Source organism: Phycodurus eques, chromosome 8, assembly GCF_024500275.1.
Source record: "Phycodurus eques isolate BA_2022a chromosome 8, UOR_Pequ_1.1, whole genome shotgun sequence".
Taxonomy (NCBI): domain Eukaryota; kingdom Metazoa; phylum Chordata; class Actinopteri; order Syngnathiformes; family Syngnathidae; genus Phycodurus; species Phycodurus eques.
In genome coordinates this window covers 29,375,688-29,397,553 of record NC_084532.1, presented here as the reverse complement: position 1 = coordinate 29,397,553, position 21,866 = coordinate 29,375,688, and the positions used below count along the sequence as shown (strand labels likewise).

At 42.2% G+C, this 21,866-nt stretch overlaps 1 protein-coding gene across 4 annotated transcripts; it reads left to right on the top strand.

Annotated features, from left to right (window-relative positions):
- The first annotated feature begins 965 nt into the window (after positions 1-965).
- On the top strand, positions 966-21,483 carry reps2 (RALBP1 associated Eps domain containing 2). Of its 4 annotated transcripts, XR_009769080.1 has the most exons (19): positions 966-1,276; positions 4,313-4,436; positions 5,476-5,600; positions 6,095-6,185; positions 6,507-6,635; positions 6,733-6,796; positions 7,850-8,012; positions 8,429-8,473; positions 8,953-9,028; positions 9,229-9,303; positions 10,164-10,215; positions 10,286-10,425; positions 10,512-10,573; positions 12,334-12,384; positions 13,876-13,953; positions 14,033-14,148; positions 15,337-15,442; positions 17,879-18,031; positions 19,005-19,091. XR_009769080.1 is itself a non-coding variant. In XM_061684429.1 (18 exons), the coding sequence occupies exons 1-18, from the start codon at positions 1,061-1,063 to the stop codon at positions 19,146-19,148; spliced, it is 1,857 nt and encodes a 618-aa protein (XP_061540413.1). In that variant the 5' UTR covers positions 966-1,060; the 3' UTR covers positions 19,149-19,188. The 4 variants fall into 4 exon arrangements, 2 of the variants coding, with proteins under 2 accessions (XP_061540413.1, XP_061540414.1); XR_009769079.1 differs by lacking the exon at positions 19,005-19,091 and adding an exon at positions 21,061-21,483 and having other exon boundaries at positions 15,337-18,031; XM_061684429.1 differs by lacking the exon at positions 17,879-18,031 and having other exon boundaries at positions 19,005-19,188.
- The last annotated feature ends 383 nt before the right edge of the window (positions 21,484-21,866 follow it).

Sequence of the window (21,866 nt, the reverse complement as noted above, 5' to 3'; positions counted from 1 at the left end):
CATACTAAAGCGTTAGAATTAGTCTTTAAAAAAAAAAAAAAAAAAACATCCTAAGTTTCTCTTCGCCTCAGCACACGCTGAACTTTTTATTCTCTCATTACTTGTGTTTTATCGCTGTAAGGTTGTGCAAGCATTCGACAATAAAAATCATATTTACAAGTCGAGCTGAAACGCTGTTAAACTTTGTGACCAGAAACAATAAACATATAACCGATAGTACTGGCCTGTGTTTTTCCGTTTAATTTCACTGACATCATAAGCGAATTATTGTAAACTAAAATTTAAAAAAAAGGAAAAAGAGGGGATGCAGTTGTTTTCCTGGACACATGGTGGCAGTGTTCCTTCAGAGCAGAGTCAAGACATCAAGTTGACCAAAGGTTACTTTGAATGAAGCCAAATGCAAACCGAAACAATTTGACTGAATTTCAAAATATTGTGTTTGGATTTCCAGGGACTACATGATGAAAATGGGACTTGTTTTACTTTGGTGGTGCCTTGACCCTCGACTGCAGCGATCTTCGAGTTTTCCGAGTGGGAATCACAAACGCTTTCAGATTCCTGCATTCTTGATCCTTGGAAGTATTTTTTTTGTTTTTTGTTTTGTTTTAGGAAAGTACGCCACAAACACCTTATGAAGACACTGTGCAAATATTTTCAATTTAGAAGGTGGGGCTTAATATCTAATCCATTTAAATCACTGAGGGTGATGTCTTGTATGCATGCATACAGCATTTACATTGTTTTGTGGGATATTAATGTAAATAAATGGACGTGGAAAGCTGTATTTTCAAGGGATAAAGTAAGTAAGATAAAAACGATGGGGGCGGGCGTTTGATGAGGTATTTTGCATTCTATATGTAGATTTGATGAACGTTGACCTGCATCTATGATGACGAATTCAATGAAAGTGTCTTTCGGAGCTCTACCGCCCCCTGCGGCCGCGGCGAGGCACTGCAGCACGATGGCCCCGTGACGGCCGGGAGCAGCGGATGATCCGCAGCGGAGGTGAGAACGGCAGCCGGGGCGTGCGGACGGGGATCTCCCGGTCACAAGCGAGCCGATGGAGCAGGAAGGCGGCGGCCGAAGCGGCGCTGCGGCGGACGCAGCGGTGCGCGCCGCCGGGGGGCCGATCCCGGTGCTGCATGAGCGCGAGCGGCGCTACTACTCGGGCTTGCACGGGCTGTGCCGGGCGGACTCCTCCGGGAAGCGGCTGTCCTCCTCCAAGGTGGCAGAACTCTTCCAGGCGGCCCAGCTCCCCGACGACGTGCTGCACAAAGTGAGTGTGTGTTGGGTGGGGGGGTGGGGGGGTGGGCCCACACTTTGGTTTCCCAACCGCTACTGAGCCAAAGCGCATATTTTACATGAGAAGAATCTCACGGGAAAACAAAACAAAACAAAACAAAAAACAGCTTGCACAGTTGCACTCATTTCCTACCGGTTATCTTGTGCAGTGGCTCTGCAACTTTTTGCAGCACCTAAGAAAAACAAAATTCTTAAGATCCTCCGAGTACCACCATAATGACCAACATTAACATACAGCAGCATAGTAAGCCCGAGTGTTCATCAACAACGAGGCAAAGGTTGTATTCTGAAAAAGTACATTTAAATATCATTGCAATACACTGTCACGTTATGCGCAAAAAACAAGTGCGGGAGAAAATAGTCCAACAGCTTAAGGACAATGTTCCTCAACGTACAATTGCACGGAATTCAGTCAGTGTTAAGAAAAACCCTTTGGGCTTTTGCTATATAGAAAGAAAGGTCAGGAAAAGCCTACTAGAACATCTTACATTTATTTTGGGAGTAATTAGTCACATTAAATTGGGGCAAGTGTGTGCTGACTCCCATTTAACTTGATTTTAAATTTGATTGGTTAAGTTTGAACACAGCAAAATTCACACTTATAAGAGGGTGTGCACACTTGGGCAAACTCACTTTCCCTTTTGCAAATATTTCAATATTGTTGTCATTGTACAGGTTATAGATCACACTGATGGTGGAAATTTTAGGGAACTGATTCATCATGGTCTCATTTTTTGATTTCACAAAAACCTTGCATTGGAGCAGGGGTGTGCAGACTTTTTCTATCCACTGGAAGTCGATTCAAAAATCGACATTGTAGAAATGCCGACTTACTGAACGTGATGGTTGAGGGGTTGGCTCAATAATTGACTTTTCCGTTGCTCGCGTTAATGCGCGGCCGTGCTCTTTTGACGCTGAAACTTGTAGCGCGCTTTAGCGCTAACATGAGCTAGGAGGCTAGCTGTTATATTTTGCTAAATTACATAAAGTATCTGTGAAAAAAAATGCCTTCCACAAATCTGCTGACTGTCCTTGATCCTTGAATGCACAGTATCATTTGCATGAATGCTATGCTGTGCTATGCTAGGCGAAGCTAATAGCATCCATTTCCTGAGCTGGCTGCTGCGAGTGGTTTTGCCGAGTCATCGGGAATATCGATCAACAGCACTCGAACGGATTTTCCGGGGGTCGGCTACAACGCTATTGTGTCTCTCGGTGTTTCTCCGTCCGTCAGGAAGTTTGGCGCGGCGCTCGAGGGGCTTTCCCTTCCTGCCCGCCGCAGATCGGCAGGCCTTTCGGACCTCGGGCAGGATGCGTGCTGAGTGACTTTTGTACTCCCGCTCATTGTCCACTGGTACCTTGAGATGCCAAATTAATTTGCTCCGTGGCCACGCTTGGAACTCAAAACATCCGTATTTTCTTTCCCCGTCGGAATGAATGGAAACGACATCGATCTGTTTCAGCCCCATGTTGACGACAAAAAATGGATGCTAATCTTCTTAAAACGACGATGCCCCGCGAATTCCGCCCGCCGACACACCTGAATACGTTCCGGGGCCTCCTTCCTGGATTTCAGGCACTAACTTGGAACTGGGACCCGCTGTTTGAATCCAGTTGGAGTTTTTCAGTCTTTTGTGGCGGAGCTCAGCTCCCGGCTCACGTTCCAGTTGAGCGGATGAACTTTATTCACCTTTTTCAAGCGTGTACAATGAACTTATTGTTTCAGAGGCCGGAGGGGCTCCAGGTTGTCTGCATGTCGATCACATTTGTAAACATTTGTCCACTGCTGAGGAGATTGCGGAGCAGCTTTTTTGTCGTTGTTTTGTCTGACATGTTTTCCATTGTATTTTTTTTACAGGTATTACGAGCCATTATTTTTTACTTTCAAGCAAAAAATAAAAAATGATTTTGTTAATTTTGTTTTTAATTGAATTGTACGGGTTATAGGCCACAATAATGGTGGAAAGGATTCATCTTGTTCTCTTTTTTTTTTTACATCAAACAAACCTGGCATTTGAACCGGGGTGTGTAGACTTTTTATGTCCACTGTATTTTCCCCAAAAGTCTTTTTTCTGAAGCCCTGAACTTGGAAAACAACCAACGCTTCCAATCAGTGGATTTTCTTCCATCATGCAAATCTTATCTGCACCCTCCCCAAAGCGGCCACAACGCCGTCAACCCAACAAAAAGCTGCTGATTGACAAACACGCTTTTTCTAATCCCTCACGTAACACTTTTTTTTTTCTTGTTGTTGAGTTTTTAGGCTTACTGAAGGCTTAAAATGTCTGGAATCTGAACCACGATCCCATTTTTCTGCCTGTGGTGTGCTTCCAGCTATAATTCTAAATGTAGCTCAAATGTAACTTCACTGCAAAAGATTTTTTTTAATTGTTAGAAAAAAAACATTTACATTTATGAAAATAAGGCTGTGATATGAAAAGGGGGGTGAAAAGGTGTTTTTTTGGGCGGGGGCTGGATAAAAAGGAAATACATTTGTCAACTGAGAATAAAGTATCAATATTACATTTTTTTCTTCCGAAAATGTCATTCCATAAAAGAGTAAAACCTAAATTTAAGTAATATATGTTTTTATAATTATTTTTACCATATTAATATTTTTTTCTTTTCTATGTCTTTTCTGTATGTGGGGAAAAAAAACAAATAAATGATCATAAACAACGTTTTTCATGTTAGTAATATAAATAATAATGATATAATTTAATGTATTTATTTAATGTATACTATAATATTTGTGTATATTTATTTATTTTCTGTGCTGAAAAAAAAATCTGTCATGCCGTAAATAATAATATAGATCCGGTAATTTACGATGCAGTCATCGTTTTGAAAGTGAGAGCTACGTGGCTAAAGGTGAATCGGAAGTGCTAGCAGTTTGCGAAAGACTTGGAAAAACGATCGTTTGCTCAAATTACTACGAAAGATATGTTAAAAAATGAATGATATTCATCTATGCCATGCGAGTAATTCTTTTTGCGTCTTTTCTTGCCAGGTGACGGAGTTGTGCGGGGCCAAGCGCGCGGGCTTCTTCGGCACAGCTCACTTCTTCGTGGCGCTCAAACTGCTGGCCGCCGCCCAAGCCGGCCTGCCCGTGCGCCTGGACAGCGCGGCGGCCGGTGAGTCTCAGGAGGAGATGGAGAGATTATTGCCGCGTCATCTGCAGGCGAGGCGGGCGCCGCGCGCGCCTAGGGAGTCGCCCTCGTGCTCACGGCCGCCGGCGGTCGGCTAGCCACCCGCGGAAGAAAGCTCGCTACGGCTAACGTGCCGTGTGTTTCAGAGGCTAGCGGGAAAACTGGAAGAGATTCTTTCGGAATTCTTTTTTTTCTGCTGGTCGGTAAGAAGAGGCGGCGGGAGGAAGGTAGGCGGGGAGGATCTCGGGTCAAGCAGATGGGAAGAAAGCAAAGGACGTTGCCAAGAAGGAAACGAGCTACAATCGAAGTCGAGTAACATTGCAGGTCTGTGTTGTTAATCGTCGCACACGTAGAAAGAAGTTGACCTCTTTTAAGTGAGAAACAACACGATGGTTCTCGTCGAAGATCAAGCGTGTTGAGAAAAGCCAAAGAAAAAGAAAAAAACAAATCCTTTGATGCGCACCGAAAAAGCTCCTTTGACATCTCCCATGATCTTTCCCCCCCCCCCCCCCCCCAGGAAATGAAATTCATTTCCTCGCTTCCGCCAAGCGAAACGTTCGCCAACTGAGCTGATGTTTTGCCTTATTTTTATCGATGTTGGGTTAAAAAAATACATGTTCTCCGGCAAATCACTGTGCCTTTTCGCATACGCTAGTGTTGCATTGTGGGATGTGGCAGCCATTTTGGGACCGCAGTCTCCACGGCGACCGTAAACAAGGCCTCGCCGAGTCCAAGACGCGATCTCCGGCGGAAGTGGAACCCGGGCAGACTTTCACCTCTTTCCGTGTTGTTGACACTCGCTGGCTGAAACCCGTGCGATCCTTTTTGCGCCCGCTAGCGAACCTCGCTAGCTAGCAGCTCCTCTTCCGCAGAGGCAATATTTCCTCAAAACGTTTGCTCATAAACGCAATTGTTTGTGAAGTAGTGTGTTGTTGACGCAAGGTTCCCACAGAGCGCCACCGGATGTTGTGAAAATCCAATTCCCTGCCAACGTTCGGTAGCATGTCCGTCTCTCGCTCCGCAGATCTACCTCTGCCCAGATTTGCGGGGATCAAGACGGAAGCAGAGATGAGATACGTCGCCAACGCGCCCGGCGTGGAGGCGCGGCGCGACAGAACGCGAGCTTCGGACTCGGGTGGCGAGCGGAAGGTAATCTGGATTTACGCTGCACGTGCGCGTGCTTCATTCTGAATGCGCTAGTTTCATGAAAGTTTTATTTTCTCTGAGGTTTTGTGTGTTTTTAAGACTCGTATAGCCTGGCACAGCGCAGTTCTGTACGTCTCAGCGCTCCCGGCGGGTCAGCGAATAAACACTTGGAGAACGAAGATTAAAATTCCGCGCCGCCATAAAGGTTGAAGCAGAAAGCGCTTCCATTGTGCGAGATTAGCGGCGGACAAAATGTTCCACTAATGAAGCGTGAACTGCACACAGAAAAACACGAGGCGAACTGTTTGAATGTGGCATGGAAGTTTTGCGCGTGCCGCCACACGTTTTTTGTTGTTGTTGTTTCTTTTTAAGGGAAAACGAAAACCACCTCCACCTTTTTGGGTCCTATCTGGTTTTGCTAACACCCCAAACACAAGCAGCTTTTCTAATCGTTTCGAGTTGAGGTCTATAATACTTTTTTGTTTTCTTTCCGGAAGGAGCCGCCGCCGCCAGGCAGCTCGCCGCCGGCCTTCCACGCCGACCAGTACGCCACGCCGAAAGAACGACAGATGGCCGACTCGCACATGAGTATTCCAAAGTTCCCATGAATAATGTGGCTCACGGTTTTGTTTCCAATTTAGGAGTTCTTGGCGTTGCCAAGCGTCGCTTGGGTGATTTGACGTATTTTTTTTCTGCTGCATGTGGCGGGTTTAGGTTTTTAAAAATGTTCTATTGTGTTTTATTGCTATTTTTCATCATTAAAAATACATGCCGCCAAAAAAAAACAAGTAATTCATTTGAGTTACGAGCCGGGTCACGAATCCATTTGAACTCATAAGTAAGCGTACCGCTGCATGTGCAAAAGTTTCGGGACGCGGTACGTCGTCATTGAATGAATGTCGACTGCAGAGACGGGAGAGCGGCAGGACTGCGCCGACGCCGACGACGACGACCCCTGGAGGATCACAGAGGAACAGCGGGAGTATTACACCAATCAGTTTCAAAGCCTGCAGCCCGACCTGGGGGCGCTCATACTGGGTACAACGATAACGACCCCCCCCCTCGGTTTACTTTTTAAGCATTAGCCGTATAATATCTACCTCAAGCGTGCGTTGTCTTGACGTTATTTTCCCAGGTGCTGTTGCAAAGAACTTCTTCACAAAGTCCAAACTTCCCATTCCTGAACTGTCGCACATTTGGCAAGTGTTGACTTACTTTCTATATGTCCACATAAATGTGACTAAAATTCAGTTAGAACCAGGTTTTAAATTAAACAAAAAGGTGGGAAATTCTTTCTAATCTATGAATAAAACAGGGAGGCTTTTGTCGGGAAATTGGAGTACGTTAAGCTATCTATGCTACATCTTAGGCTAAATCGAATTTAGACTGCATTTCCCCAACCCCTAAATATCCTTGTATAGCGATCATCTCGTTATCCCTACATTTGTTTCACATTTTAGCATTTTACCTCATGACAAAATTTGTACATTTGTCAGCCACACAGGACTCGCCGATACGTTAGCCTAGCCTGCTCAAATCACCCTCATTTTTTTCAATCATTCTTTTCTTTCGTAGCGAGTTTTAGTTTGTCTGTTCGTGACAGTGACCGTTAAAACGATCTTTTGAGACGTGTTTGGCAGTGATGCAGTTCGGAGTCGACACATTAGGCGGCCTTCGGTCAATTATTGAACTCGTTTTTTCTGAACGCGGTGATTCTCAACTGTTGGCTCCCTCCAGTGGTATGTGAAGGAATTACTGCCCAAGTACTGCTCAGTTCTATTTTTAGTTCAATACGCGTTGACTCTTTAAGAGCTGTTTTTTTTTTAAACATGTATTTTGTAACATTTTTATTCAACTTTTATGCGGAATACATTTGAATTAAATCATCATTTATTTTGTAGGTGATCCTTGGTATGAAAAATTCTATCACTTTATGTATAAATATTTTAAACTTTAATTACACTGAATCGATTGCTCCAAGTTTGTGTTCAAATAATCTGACCAATAGCTTCTCTGCACTTCTTTTTTATTTGTATTATTATTATGATTTTCTATTTTTGTTGGTGTTGTTGTTCATTAACCTTTATTTGGCCAGGAAAAGCTCATTGAGATTAAAAAATTAAAAGCGTGTCCATATTTTGTTGCAGTTTTGAAACAATCCCCCCCCATTAAAATGATGATTCAATCAATTCCACACATTCTCTCTTCTTTTGGCGGTTTCTCGACCTCTTTTGAACCGTTTTCGCTCTCAGGGAACTCAGCGACGTGGACCGGGACGGCGCTCTTACCTTGCCGGAGTTTTGCGCGGCGTTCCACTTGATCGTGGCCCGCAAGAACGGCTACCCTCTTCCCGACAGCCTTCCGCCCGGCCTGCATCTCGGATTCGGAGCGCCAGATGACGACGTCCCCCCTCAAGTACGTGGAGATAAATTACTAGACCGCCTTAGTCATATATTCTTTATCCTCTGCGAAGAACGACTCATATTACTGCGCCTTTCTGAGCTACTGTGACCGTTTCCACGTACATATCCGTATGTCTGTGTTATACTGCCCCCAAGTGGCCGAGGCGCGCACACCAGAAGGAGCAGCACAGTGTCCATTGTATTAAAACAAAATGTGGCCAAAACGGTTTCGTTTTCATGTCATCACATATACACAACAAATTGAACTCAAGGAAAATAGTTTTACGACTTCATTTCTTAAAAAAGCGTTTGGCCTCACCTTTTGTTTTTGACCCTTGACCTTTGACCTTTAGAGGCTCACTGACGAACTTGGCTGACGTCACAGGCGATGATGGTTTGAACTCCAAAAGGTGTTTTGTGTATTCGCAGCTTCTGATCGTCTTTGAGGACGGCGGAACGGGACTCGGTCGGACGGTAAAGCTTTAAATGTGCAGCCTGTTGTGAGTGCCTGCAGGGGGCGCCCTTAACCTTCATACGGACCAACCCCAGCTGCCTCGTGCCACTCTTTCCATTCTCAAAAGTGTGGTCGACGTGTATGGAAGCATATCCAAGTATATCTCAGCCATTGGAGGTTGATTTTTTTTTTAACACCAATTTATTTATTTGTATTTATTTTTACCATCAAATTTCCACCAATGCACTTTTCACGATGCGTCAGTGCAGTACGCCGCATTTGTTGGCTACAGTTCAACTCGTTCAGTTGTATTGGCCTTTTAAGTACAATACAATTTCTTTATTTCCTTTTTTGTTGTTGTTTTTGTACAGTTTAAATGTCATTTACATATTAACTTACATGAAGAGCTTTGTAATCATTTGAGGCGGCACTTTTTTCCGACGCACGATGTTGTTTCCCGCTGTTTACGTTGATGTTTTTGTTCCCGTGCGGCTCGTAGGATCGGAGTATCACGCACCCGACGAGTGCGGCCGAGCGAAAAGAAGATTCCAAAGAGGAAGCCTGTCAAAAACGAGGTGTTTCCAATAATAATTCATTGGGGGGGGGAAAAAAGGCACGGTGATAGTCGGAGCCAAGTCGTTCACGCAGAGAGAGAGACACATACGGATATATTTATGACTACGATGATTTCTTTATCATCGGTGAACTGAATGTATGTCATACCTGCGATATTTTGTCCTTCCCGATGATGTCACTGATGATTGTAATATCGCAGAATGCAGCTTGAGGGGCGTGGAGACGTTAAACGAAGGAGCCGCTCTGCAACTCGCCGCCTTTTCCCACCGGCCAGGTAACGCACATCAACGATATTTCATACGAGTCAAAACCGTCAACAGTAATTAACCACAACATTGCGTGCAAAGATGACTTTTTTGAACAGAATCATTTTCAGAAAACGCTTGTATTAGATCGTGCAGGTGTTCCTAATGATGTGGCTGACGTATATTTTGTGACCATTTTTTTCAAACTTTTTCATCCTACTGTATTCGTTCATTAAAATGTAGGGATTATTATTTATTGCCATCATTTTCATTATATGAGTTGCATTTTGGAAATTATTTTACGCCATAATCCTATTTTAAAGTCTAACTTGTGATCTGAAGAATAAATGTCAGCTTATTATATTTTTTTAAATATTTTGTGTATTTTTACCATTTGCATGTACTAATTTCCCTTTTATTATTTACTACATGTGCATGCAGTACTTTCATTGATCTCATTTCCTTATTTACCTTTGTTTACTATAGTGTTTAATTTTGTTATTGAGCTTGAACAATTCAAGGCACATTTATAATTTAGAAAACGAATTCAGATGAATTGCAATATTTAATGATATTGGGACAATTTCTTTTTATTTAAATGACTAAATAGTATGAACAATATGTTGAAATAATATAATATATATATAATATATAATATCATTTTCCTTATTTTCCAATTCCACTTCATATTTTACAATGTAAAACTGCGTATGTTTTAAGATATGTGTGTGCGTGTGTGTGTGCGTGTGTATATCTATCTATATATATCTTTTCATAGTCAATATAGTTGTTGAAGGCTTGTTTTCCCAAACAAAATAATAATAAAGTGATAAGATGATTTTTGTATTTATTTTCTTACCCCTGAAAGCAAGCGTGTTCCTCCTGTTAGATCTTTCCTCTCAGGGCGTCGACCCGCAGACCAAGACGAAAAGTCGCCAAAGGTCGCGCCGGCCGGCGAACTGCATTCCGGGTGAAGCGACGCTTGAACCCCGCCCGCTGTTTGCCCTCCAGATCCTACTCCAGCGCTTCCGTCGACGACGCGGCGAGGAAGGCGGAGGGGCCTCCGGCGCCGCCGCCTCGACCCCAGAAGAAGAGCCACTCCAGAGCCTCCTCGCTGGACCTCAACAAGCTCTTCCAGCAGGGGGCGCCGGGTGCCTTTTCTATTGCAGCACTCGTCGTCGTTTGATTGTGGAGCAAAAAAATGCTGACTTGAGATTCTTGTCGTTGCTTTTTCAAGGCGTGAAGAGCGGAGGGTTGCCCGCTCCTCCGGCGCTGCCTCCCAGACCTTCCGCCTCGCAGGTTTGAATGGACAATTTTTCCCCAAAGGGATTCATGAAAAGAGAAATGTACAGAAATGTACCGTATCGCAAATCAACTTTCCGCATCGAAATGAATGGAAGTGCTATTTATCGATCTATCCATTGCGGCATTGCCGAAAGCAGCAGCGGATCTTTGTGACATGACTTACACGTTACAAACCGTGTTACAAAAAATGTGCTACAAAAAGAGGTGGAGGGGTATTCCCCCCCCCCCCCCCATTTTAGGGGGGGGGGGGGGGGAATAAAAGCCATTTGTCTTCTACTTATTTCAAGTGAAAATTAGCTTGAAACTCGTGGAAATTGTCTCAAAACGATTGACTTTTTACGTGATGTCTTCTTTCAATTAGTTTTACTGGAAACAGGACAAATATTCTTGGTACGATTTTGAATTTTTGCAGTACATGAGATGTCAGAAGAATAAAATACTGACTACATTTCGCATGTCTGAGTTTTTAAACAACTCTTACGAAAGTTAGACACGATTTACAATTCTGTAATAAAAACTATTTTGAAAAAAGCACAGGCTGAACCTCACAGCTTTTGTTTTTAAAACATTGTCATTTAACTTTCAAAAGAAGTTAAGCAATGGTAAGAAATAAGAAAACACTGTCTCCACTTGATTGATGTCGTCGTAAAGCAGGTGCGCCTCACGCATGTCTTATTTTTTTTTACCGCTTAAGCAATGAACATGAAAACCATAAAATCGCCATAAAACATAGAAACCATAAAATCACTGTAAAACATGAAAACCATAAACTCACCGTAAAACATGAAAACCATCAAATCACCGTAAAACATGAAAACCATCAAATCACCGTAAAACATGAAAACCATCAAATCGCCGTAAAACATGAAAACCATAAACTCACCGTAAGACATGAAAACCACCAAATCACCGTAAGACATGAAAACCATCAAATCACCGTAAGACATGAAAACCATAAAATTGCCGTAAAACATAGAAACCATAAAATCACTGTAAAACATGAAAACCATAAACTCACCGTAAAACATGAAAACCATCAAATCACCGTAAAACATGAAAACCATCAAATCACCGTAAGACATGAAAACCATCAAATCACCGTAAGACATGAAAACCATAAAATCGCCATAAAACATAGAAACCATAAAATCACTGTAAAACATGAAAACCATAAACTCACCGTAAAACATGAAAACCATAAACTCACCGTAAGACATGAAAACCATCAAATCACCGTAAGACATGAAAACCATCAAATCACCGTAAGACATGAAAACCATCAAATCGCCGTAAAACATAGAAACCATCAAATCACTGTAAAACATGAAAACCATAAACTCACCGTAAAACATGAAAACCATCAAATCACCGTAAAACATGAAAACCATCAAATCACCGTAAGACATGAAAACCATAAAATCGCCGTAAAACATAGAAACCATAAAATCACTGTAAAACATGAAAACCATAAACTCACCGTAAAACATGAAAACCCTCAAATCACCGTAAAACAAGAAACCCTTCGAACCATCTTCCTTTGAAATATTCTCATCCAACACTTTGACGAGGTTAATTTTTCCTCTTATTTTGGTCAAATTCCAAGTTTCTGGACTTTTTGGTGTTCGGAGTTTCCAACGCGGTTCGATGTCAGCTTGACGTTTGCGTTGTTGTCTTGCGACGTCTCGTCGCCTGTTTCATGAGGATCAACCTTTTTGTGTTTGTTTTTTTGTTTTTTTGGGTCTCGGGTTCCTCAGGCCAAAGTGCAGCAGCCCAACTTTGCAGACTTCAGTCGCTTCCGAGAAGAGGTGAGCGCTCGTCGTGCAAGTGCCAGTGCAAGTCATAGTCTCATATTCATACAAAATAGTGATGATGATGATACCGTATGAGCGCCTATTAAAACAGCTAAGCAGACTTTGCAATGGGACCATTAAAAATATCAAGTAACAGAGGAAAACAAATAATATTATCATTAGAATAATAAATAAGAGTTCAGATGAACATTCCAGGCTCCGTTGCGGGCAAATATTTTCATCTGAGAAAGGTTTATTGTTAGGGGAGATTTCTGGATAAGTCATTTTTGCCAGAAAGTTGTCATCATGTTAAAGTTGCATTTGTGTACAAAAAAAAGAAAAAAATGTATATTTTGCACAACAAAAAGCGTTTTTTCCTAGATAAGTCATAATGTTTATTTTTTTTTTTAAAGTCATCATTTTATGAAAGCAATGATTTTTAAATTTGAATTTATGTCAAGAAAAAAAATGTATATTTTTCCCCCCAAAAAAACGATTCCCTACACAAGTCATACTTTTTATGGGGGGAAAAATGTCCTTTTATGAAAATAATGGCTTTCAAAATTGTATTTATGTAAAGGAAAAAAGACATTCAAATGTATATTTTTCTAAATAAAAACATGTTTTTCTACATTAAAGGCATATTGTGAGGGGTGATGTACAAAGAATGTCCATTTTTGTGTGTGGGGGGGGGGTGTTCAAAATTCAAGAATGCATGCAGAAGTCAAACTTACCAGGATTTACCGTGATAATTTATCGCGTTACACCTCTTTTTCGAGAAAAAAAAATATGACCTTAAGCTCTTGATTTGATTTATTCCCCCGAAGATTCATGCAGGATTTTTCTGTCTATCTATCAATCTTGAGCCTTATTTTTTATTAAAAAAAAAAAAAAAAAAAAAAAACAGCGCCGTCAGCAGTTATAAGTAAAAGGAAAAAAGCTAAAATATTTGGAAGGAAAAGTTATTTTTTCTAGATTTTGTTTTTTGTTGAGGATAAAGTATAAAAATCCGATAATAGTGGTACAAAAAATAATCTGATAAAAAGTTTTTAAAAAACAAATCAAAACCAAAGATGTATTTTTAAATGGAAAAAAAAGTCATATTTGGTTAAAATAAGAAGTCATATTTCTTGAGAAATAAATAAATACATCATAATTTCATAAAAATAGATTTTTCAACCTTACAATTTTTTTGCGGCAGGTTCTAAAATAAAGTTAGATATTTTCAAGGCAGTCATATGTCTTAAAGACAAAAAGTTGTTGTTTTTTTTTTTTAAATGGGAAAAGTCATTGTTTTTTTTTCTGGGGCGACTCGAACGGATTGTTTTCAGTTGGCTCAATTTCAATGGCAAAAGTGTTTTGAGTTACACATTTTTTTTGCCATCGTTTTCAGTTCATTATGAATGATGAAAATGAGGGAAAGGTCTATTCCACACCGTGGACGGATTCTTAATGATCATTTAATTGATGAATATTATGACGTGTGTGTGTGTGTGTGTTTTGCAGGAGGAGAGCGGTGTGAAAACAGAAGGACGCTGCCGATATGATCAAAGTGCGGAAGACTCGTCCAGCGCTCCCAAACGGGTCAGAAAAGGTTTCAATGCCATATTTTGCGTCGTGGGACTTTTATTCTCGCCGTGACGCATTCGTATCCCTCCTCCAGGACCCAAGTCACAATCTGGCCCCGCAGAAGCACGCCCGAAGGAAGTTCCGGCCAGACAGCCAGAACGTGGAGTTCGTGGCGCCACCTTGTGGCCCTTTTCTAAAACCCACCCAAAAGTTAGTCGATGTTAGCGTCTTTCATGCAGCGATATCGTGCAGAAAATAGTGATCACTTTACTGCAAAGACAAAAAAAAAAAAAGACAACAAACACAAATCTGGCACAAAAAAAAAAGAAAACAAATGACAGAACTTGTATAAAAATACAAAACTGACTAAAATCTGGCAAAAACTCCCAAAAGAAATGGACAAAAACAGGTCAAATAGAATGTGAAATCAGGCAAAAGAAAACAGTACAATAACGTTTAACATAAATAAATAGAACGTAAAACCAGGCGAAAAAATGAAAAACAAAATGTGACAAAAACAGGTATAAGTCTGACAATTACTTTGAACATTTCTTTTTTTAAATAACTGACAAAAAAATAAAAGAACAGCAATATCAGTCAATAATATGGCAGCAAAAGTAACTCGACGAATACAAATATGACAAAGCTTGGACAAAACTGTGTCGAAAACAGACAAATACAAAAAAAACTTAGGAATTTGGCGAGGATGACGTGTGGCGGCATTTCTAGGCTGTGTGAAAGGGGGATGAACAACTATCCGATATTCTCAACAAACACTTAAAAGTCATCGGATACATTTGACTGCGACACTTACCACAACTAAACTTGCTCGTCTTGAACTTTCAATGGAGCCGCTAGCAACTGCTAAATTAGGAAGTTGACGAGAACGTGAGATGACGTTTTTTTTTTTTTTTTCCCCAACTTGGGAAGCCATTTAATACCACAAATGTTGTAGAGTGCCGCAAATAGCAGAAATGTGCGAGTAATTGACGTCCACCCGTGAGGCTTGCAATTGGCTATCGATGCCACAAGATAGCAAAGCACTTTTTTTTTCCCCGTTAGACACGGCTCTGTCCGGACTAAACGAAGGACCTGCCCTCGCTTCTGTGTCGCTCCTCGGCACCGAGATGCTGATTAAATATTGGAGACCTCTCCAAATGACTTCTGACAGCCTATTGAAACCCTCACTCACAATCAGCCATTTTTCTCGCCGTAAACACGTCGCATTTGTTTGCTTTTTGTTCGTCGATAAAACCTAATCCCGTCGGAGAACAGCAGCTCGCACAACGCACAAACAAAGGCAGATTGCGCAGGGTTTATACGTCGCTTATTTGTTGTTTGCGCCGGATGAAGTCTTTTTTTTTTTTTTTTTTTTTTTTTTCCTTTCCCCCCTGACAGAACGCCGCCCGGGCAGAAGAGGGCGATCCAGATGGCGATCCGCAAAAACAAGGACGCCAACGCCGTGCTGACGCGACTCAACAGCGAGCTCCAGCAGCAGCTCGAGGTAGGCTTCATCGTTGTTTATTTGTTTTCATCAACGAATAAACAATCTGGCGGGGAAATTCGACAGACTGCACACTAATCGACGTTAACGTCGTCGTTGCGCGCGCAACTGTTTTCCAGGACTTCTGATTTCAAATTCAATATCGAGTAAAAAAAAAAAACACGTAGTAACATTGATACCGTTTCACAGTCAGCAGTCGTCTGAGGGAAACCATAACTATGAAATAAGTCTGACAGCCATGAAGTAGATTATTTGAAATCTACTAGCGGGGCGGCGGTTGGGGCGGGGCTCTATTTGACCAAATAACGCTATGCGGCACGAGTCCCAAAGCCGGTCTTCTTTCCTCACAATCACAGCCGTGTGATTTTTCACATTTCAACGTTGTTCCGACACATCTCAGCCAAATGCAAGAAAGTCCGTCCCGCGCGTCGGTGTGCCGCAAAAGGTGTCGCGCGTTAATGTCAACAATTTAGCAGTCTTGTACAAAGCAGGTGAAAGTTACACTACTTGGGTAAAAGCAGAAGTACATTCACAGAGAAATCCAAAACACAAATATGATACCTTCGGGGATCGATGACGAGGTATTGCGTACTACCAATCAGCGCATAGCTGTTTTCCATATTCAAATAAAGAGAAGGGCGATCCAATCAGGGCAAAGCTTATTTACATATCTAATATGAATCCAGCCGTTTATCTGTCAGGCGTTTTGGACCAACGAGAACAGCTTGAAAAAGGGCATCCTGGGCATTTCCAACTCAAATCATCTTGCAAACCCAACTAAAAAAATAAATAAATAAAATAGGACCTTTAAGTATCAAAAGTCATTTTATACATTTTAAATGCACTGAAGTATTGGATGTCATTGTATTTTCTTTTTATTTATTTATTTGTTGCAAAATGCGAGCGGTTAGAATTTTGAAACGTTTCTGATTTAGTTGAGCGGTGAAGTTCAAAACCTGCGCGTTGGATAAAAAGTCAAGTTGGGCAAAGTGAAACATCACATTCACTGAGTACAAAGTGTAATTATATTGAGGAGCTGCGGCAGAGGAAAGGTGGAAGTAGGCAGAAATAGAACAACAACGTGCAAAAAATGCTACCTGAATACAGTAACGGAGTATTTCCATTATAAGACTGCAGTTTTCCCGTTAGCATCTGCGCTCGGTCCACCTGCCGCGTGCCCGCCGCTCCTCCCGTAAACGATCCAGCGGTGGAAGCGTTATGAAATACGTTTGATGAGAGCAGAACCCGGAATAGAATGACACACCTGAGCTAATCGGCTCCCTCGAGGCATCTTTGGAATTTGAGAGGTTAGCACGTGCGTCTTTATATAGCCTGGCGGGAATGCCGCGCGGGGCTGTCGGCATTCTCATCTGTCCGCTTCGAAATACGGGCGCGAACGTGTCCCGGATGCCAGGAATAGTCGATCGGAAACAAGAGCACGCCGGGCGGACGCCTCCGCCGTGGCGTCGTCACCTGTTCGAAGCGATGAGACGAGCCGCCGCGAGATTTTTCATTGGCCGGCCGCATATTTCAATCATCGCACAAAAATAAACACGGTGACGAGAAAAAGATACTGCACATCTTTTTGATTCAAAATACAAATGTGGCAGTCGTTGTTGGAACAAGGCATCACACTTTATATTTCAAATCGTTTTGTGAAATGTAAAAATTGGGGGTTTTATTGAAATGAAGAATAATCCAAAATAGCATCACACTATTTTTATTGAATTAAAAATAAAGATCTGACACGTTGCATGTTACCAGATCGCACACCTTTTATTTCAAACTCATACGTTGAATGTTAAATGACATAATGCATTTTATTACATTCTCACTAATGTGAAAAACTTTAAGAGATGACAACAAATACCCCCAAATTTTTTTTTAAAATTATGTTCATGCAATTTATAAAAAAAAAAAAAAAAAAAAGTACATCATGTCGAAAGTTATTATATTATTATTCTCACAATGTTTTTAATTGGACTTCGACTTTTCTCACCCCCGACACCAAAATGAAATTTAGAGCCCTTTTTTTTCTTGAAGTACGATGAACTGCTTATCCTGAATTTGAAAAGTTTTAGCATGGGTGAAGCGGGGACCCCCTCTTCCTTTGGTTTTTCTGTACGCGGGCCTGCCCAAAACCCGGACATCCATGGTCCAGGGCCTCGATAGCGACTCGGTCTAAACGGCACAGGCGCGGAACGGCGGCAAGGACGCGGCCGTGGTATGAGAAGCCGCTTTGACGCTGCCTGTAAACGCCGGCGGCCGCCCCCCTTTTCTGCCGACTATTTTGTTCCCGGAACGATCCATCGCGCACGCGTGACATGTGGAGGAGGTTTCGCTCCGTGCTCATTAGCGGGCCGGACCCCGCAAAGGGCGGCGCCGCGGCCCCGGGGGGGGGGGGGTCATGTGATCTCTCCCTTCTCTTGGCTGCAGGCGGTCCACCGCGAGAGGGTCACCTTGGAGACGCAGCTGGACCTCCTGCGTCCCGTGGCCTCCGCGTGACCCCGGCGGCGGCGGCGGCTCGCTGGACAATCAGGTCGGGATGAACGTGCGAGAGGCCGCGACCGATCAAAGACGTTTGCAAACGTACGTCAGTTGAATTTTGCCATCTTGATGACACACGCGGCCAGCAAAACGTAAATCTCGAACGGGATTTATCCATCCAAAACGTAGCGGGGCCAAGCGAACGGCACCGCTTGATGGAAACGTGGCTATGCTGTTCAGTTCTGCACGAGAAAGATTGTTTACTTGATTATTGTGTACATGCAAAATCATTTTGGGTTGCGAATTGAATGAAGTTCCATTTTTTGTCTGTCTGCTGTTCATAGCTTCAGATTTCACGTCCGACACCGCGAACAGTAAAAATCCGCTAGTAAATCCCGACAACCCAAACAGGCGGTGTAGATTCCTATCGATGCCACAAGATGACAGCAAAGTACTTTTTTTTCCGTATCAGACGAGCCCCTGGCCTGACTCAATGAAACTCCTCCTCTCACTTCAACATGGTTCTTCGGCACCAAAATGTGTTTATCACAAATACCCGAGGATAGGTGCGCCCCGCCCCCGCCCCAAATCTTCTACCAGGCAAATCATTGTCGATACCTTGCGATTTAGATGTGCACGTGTTTGGTCACCATCCAATGAAAATCATTTTATCCAAATGTTCTGAATTGCTTTGCAGTTATGATGGGCGTCAATTATCAGCAAATTTTCGCTACTCAGGGTCCGGCACAATCCCTACCCTCAACTGTACTCTATGTTGATGATTTTCAGCGCCAATATTTTACTGGATCCCGACGTTACAATTTGCTTTGAATTGTTAGCTTTCATTCGTCTCAGTCGGATGTCAAATGTCCTTTGCATTTATCGACGTGCACAGGGTTATTTCCTGTGCGTCTGCCGAACTGTGTCCAGAAACAACAACGACACACACACACACACACAAAACAAACAAACAAACAAACAAACGCTCAAAATGAAATACGGTAGCATTAATGTTGAAGAAGGAAAACAAAAATGCCAGAAACCAGCACAACCCTCCGAACTGTTTGGACAGCAGATGTGCTCTGCAAAGACCACAGACCAACGTCTGCTTTCGACTGTTCTTACTGTATCTTCTCCAACTGGGCGGCTGTTTGGACGTACGTGGAAACGATGGCGTGCTCGGGCTGCACGCTTCCGACGTCACGATGGGAGACTGTGATGACTGTGAAGTGATCAATAAAGTTGCTTATTTTTCACAATTGACATATCTTTTTTTGTCTGAAATTTACAAATTTGGACATATCTGCTTTTTGTTGGACGTCAACAAATTTAGTTTGTTTAAAAAAAAATATATATATATATATATATATATATATATATATAAATTGTTCCTACAAAACCAACGGGTTTTTGCAAAATGTATATTTTATAATTTATGCAATGCCCAAAAATTTCAAATGAATAAAAAAGTGGAACTTTTTAAAATCCATATTACCCCAAAAAGTGTTTGTATCAAAATAAAGATTGACTCAAAATTGTGACTTTTTGTCCAAAAAAAAAACAGCTTATAAACATTTCCTGGTCTGCGTGACACATGCAAGCCTTCACTCTGGATATGTTCTTCCGATGGTAGAAGGCAGTTTTAATAAATTGATTTGATAAGACGATTGAAAGTCAGGTCGGAATCTATCAGAACGCCAAGGTTTCCGACTTGGTCTTTGGTTTTTAAAGACAGTGACTCCGGGTATTGACGAACAGCAATCCTCTTTTCTGTATTGCCAAAAACAATTATCTCAGTTTTGTTGTGGTTTAATTTAAAAAAAAAAAAAAAAAAAAAATTGGCTCATCCAGATATTTATCCGACACAACACCTCAATTGAACTGTAGTCATCTGGAGGCACTGCTAGATATAACTGTGTGTTGTCTGCATAGCTATGATAGAAGAATTGGACCCAAGGGTAGCATATACAGGCTGAACAGGAGTGGTCCAAGAACTGACCCTTGAGGGACCCCAGAGATCATTGCCATTCATTGAGATTAAAAACACTTCCGATGGTTACAAAATAACTCCTTTCCTCCAGGTTGGACCTGAACCATTTAAGGGCTGTTCCATTTAGTCCTACCCACGTTTCCGACCTGTTCAGCCGTATATTATGACCTACCGTATCAAAAGCCGCGCTGAGATATCCAACAAGACCAGAATTGACACCTTTCCAGCGTCGGTATTCAACCTTTATCATTGAGCACTTTGATAAGAGCCGATTCTGTACTGTGATGAGTTCGGAAAAAGAAAAATGGCTTAGTTGATAACAAATCACTTTCTCAACAATCTTGGCGAAGAGGCTTAACGGCAGCTACTTTAAGAGCTTCAGGAAACTCGCCTGACTTAAGTGAGCGATTATTTGCTGCAAATCGGCTAGCACAGACGTCGCGATAGCCAGATGGTATTGAGTCGAGACAGCTCGTTGACGCTTTCAGCCGCTGAACCGTTTTCTCTACAGTTTTGTGGTCGACTCCTGACATGGTAATAAAGTTTTTCGGATGTAGTATCATTTGATCATTTTGCTGATGGGGGGGGGGGCGGTTGTGAGCTTGTCAACCACAGCAAACAGAGTGCGAGTATTGTTGAAGTTCTTACTGATGATTTCAGAAAAGTGTTTCTGTCTAGCCCTGACTAACTCTCGGTTAAAATTACAGACAGAATGAAGACATTTGGGTTTTAGATCAAAAGATGGATGCGAGACAAAAGTTCATAATTCCAGCTTTCATTTCACGGTACAGTATTTACATCTGTCTAAATGTGTTAAACAACTCAGGACAGAGCAAACCTTTGCTTGAAGCCGCCCACTTTTCAAGTGAGCAGTTTTTGCTGGCGTAACCCTGACTTGCAATAACTGCATCAAGCCTGCGACCCATTGACTTCACCAAACTGTTGCGTTCTTGGTTTGAAATGCTTTTCCGGGCTTTGACTGCAGCTTCTTTCGGCTCGTGTTTGTTTCTGGGGGTTTCTCCTCTTCGGGAGGTGAAACGCATGCTCTGTCGGGTTAAGGTCCGGTGATTGACCTTCACCCATGCCCTGTGGAGGTTGGCAGTGAGGTCCCTGACTGTTCTCTTTGGGTGTTTCTTCACAGGTCTCACGATGTTTCCGTCATCAACCGCTGTCGATACCCTCGGCCGACCCGTTCGATGTCTGTTGCGCAATACGCCAGTCGTTTCTTTCTTTTTCAGGACATTCCAAATGGATCCAAATGTCCAAATGAGTCATTTGCGGTCGACGATTGGGAGGATCATCTCTTCAAATATTATAGTATGTAAGCGTTCAAAGTGTACGTAACGTCGTCATTAACAGCAGGCAGCTGTTCTATGAATAGCGCTTCAGAGTATTCGCTTGGCATTGCGCGCCAACAGCTGGAGCTAAATGTGACGGCCATTTGTCGTACGCAAGTACGTTACGAGTGTGCCGTGGCCGGCTCGCAGCAGTCAGCAAAGTCGCTACCTACTTACATGAAACAAAAAGTCATCCTGCACTAGTAATCAGGAATGGGCTAGCAAACCTTTTTGCTACTTTGTATCAAATTATTATTATTATTCGATGGATTATTCCATTGATTCACTGAATATTCCGATGAAAATGTATTTTGCATTAAAGTTGCTTTACCTGATGACTCTTTAGTAAGTGATTCTTGTTGTTTATTTGGTATTGTTTCATAATGAAACAAAACCAAATGAACGATATGACGCGAAAGGGGAGCGATGTTGTACGTTTGGAAACTGAAAGCAACTTCTTGGGTTCGGATTTTTGCCAGTGAAAGGTTACTAGTTTCACTTCTGAGGCTGCTTCAAGTTCACTTCCACATTCATACCTTCATCAAAAGCTGATGATTGCAAATGTCTTCTTTTGATTCAACACAAAAGATGAAACAGTCCGCTTGCATGG

Coding starts and splice junctions, on each gene's coding strand:
- reps2 (XM_061684429.1), top strand. CDS start 1,061: ATGGAGCAGGAAGGCGGCGGCCGAAGCGGCGCTGCGGCGGACGCAGCG. Junction 8,474..8,952: donor GAACGGGACTCGGTCGGACG/GTAAAGCTTTAA, acceptor TGCGGCTCGTAG/GATCGGAGTATCACGCACCC. Junction 9,029..9,228: donor GGAAGCCTGTCAAAAACGAG/GTGTTTCCAATA, acceptor GTAATATCGCAG/AATGCAGCTTGAGGGGCGTG.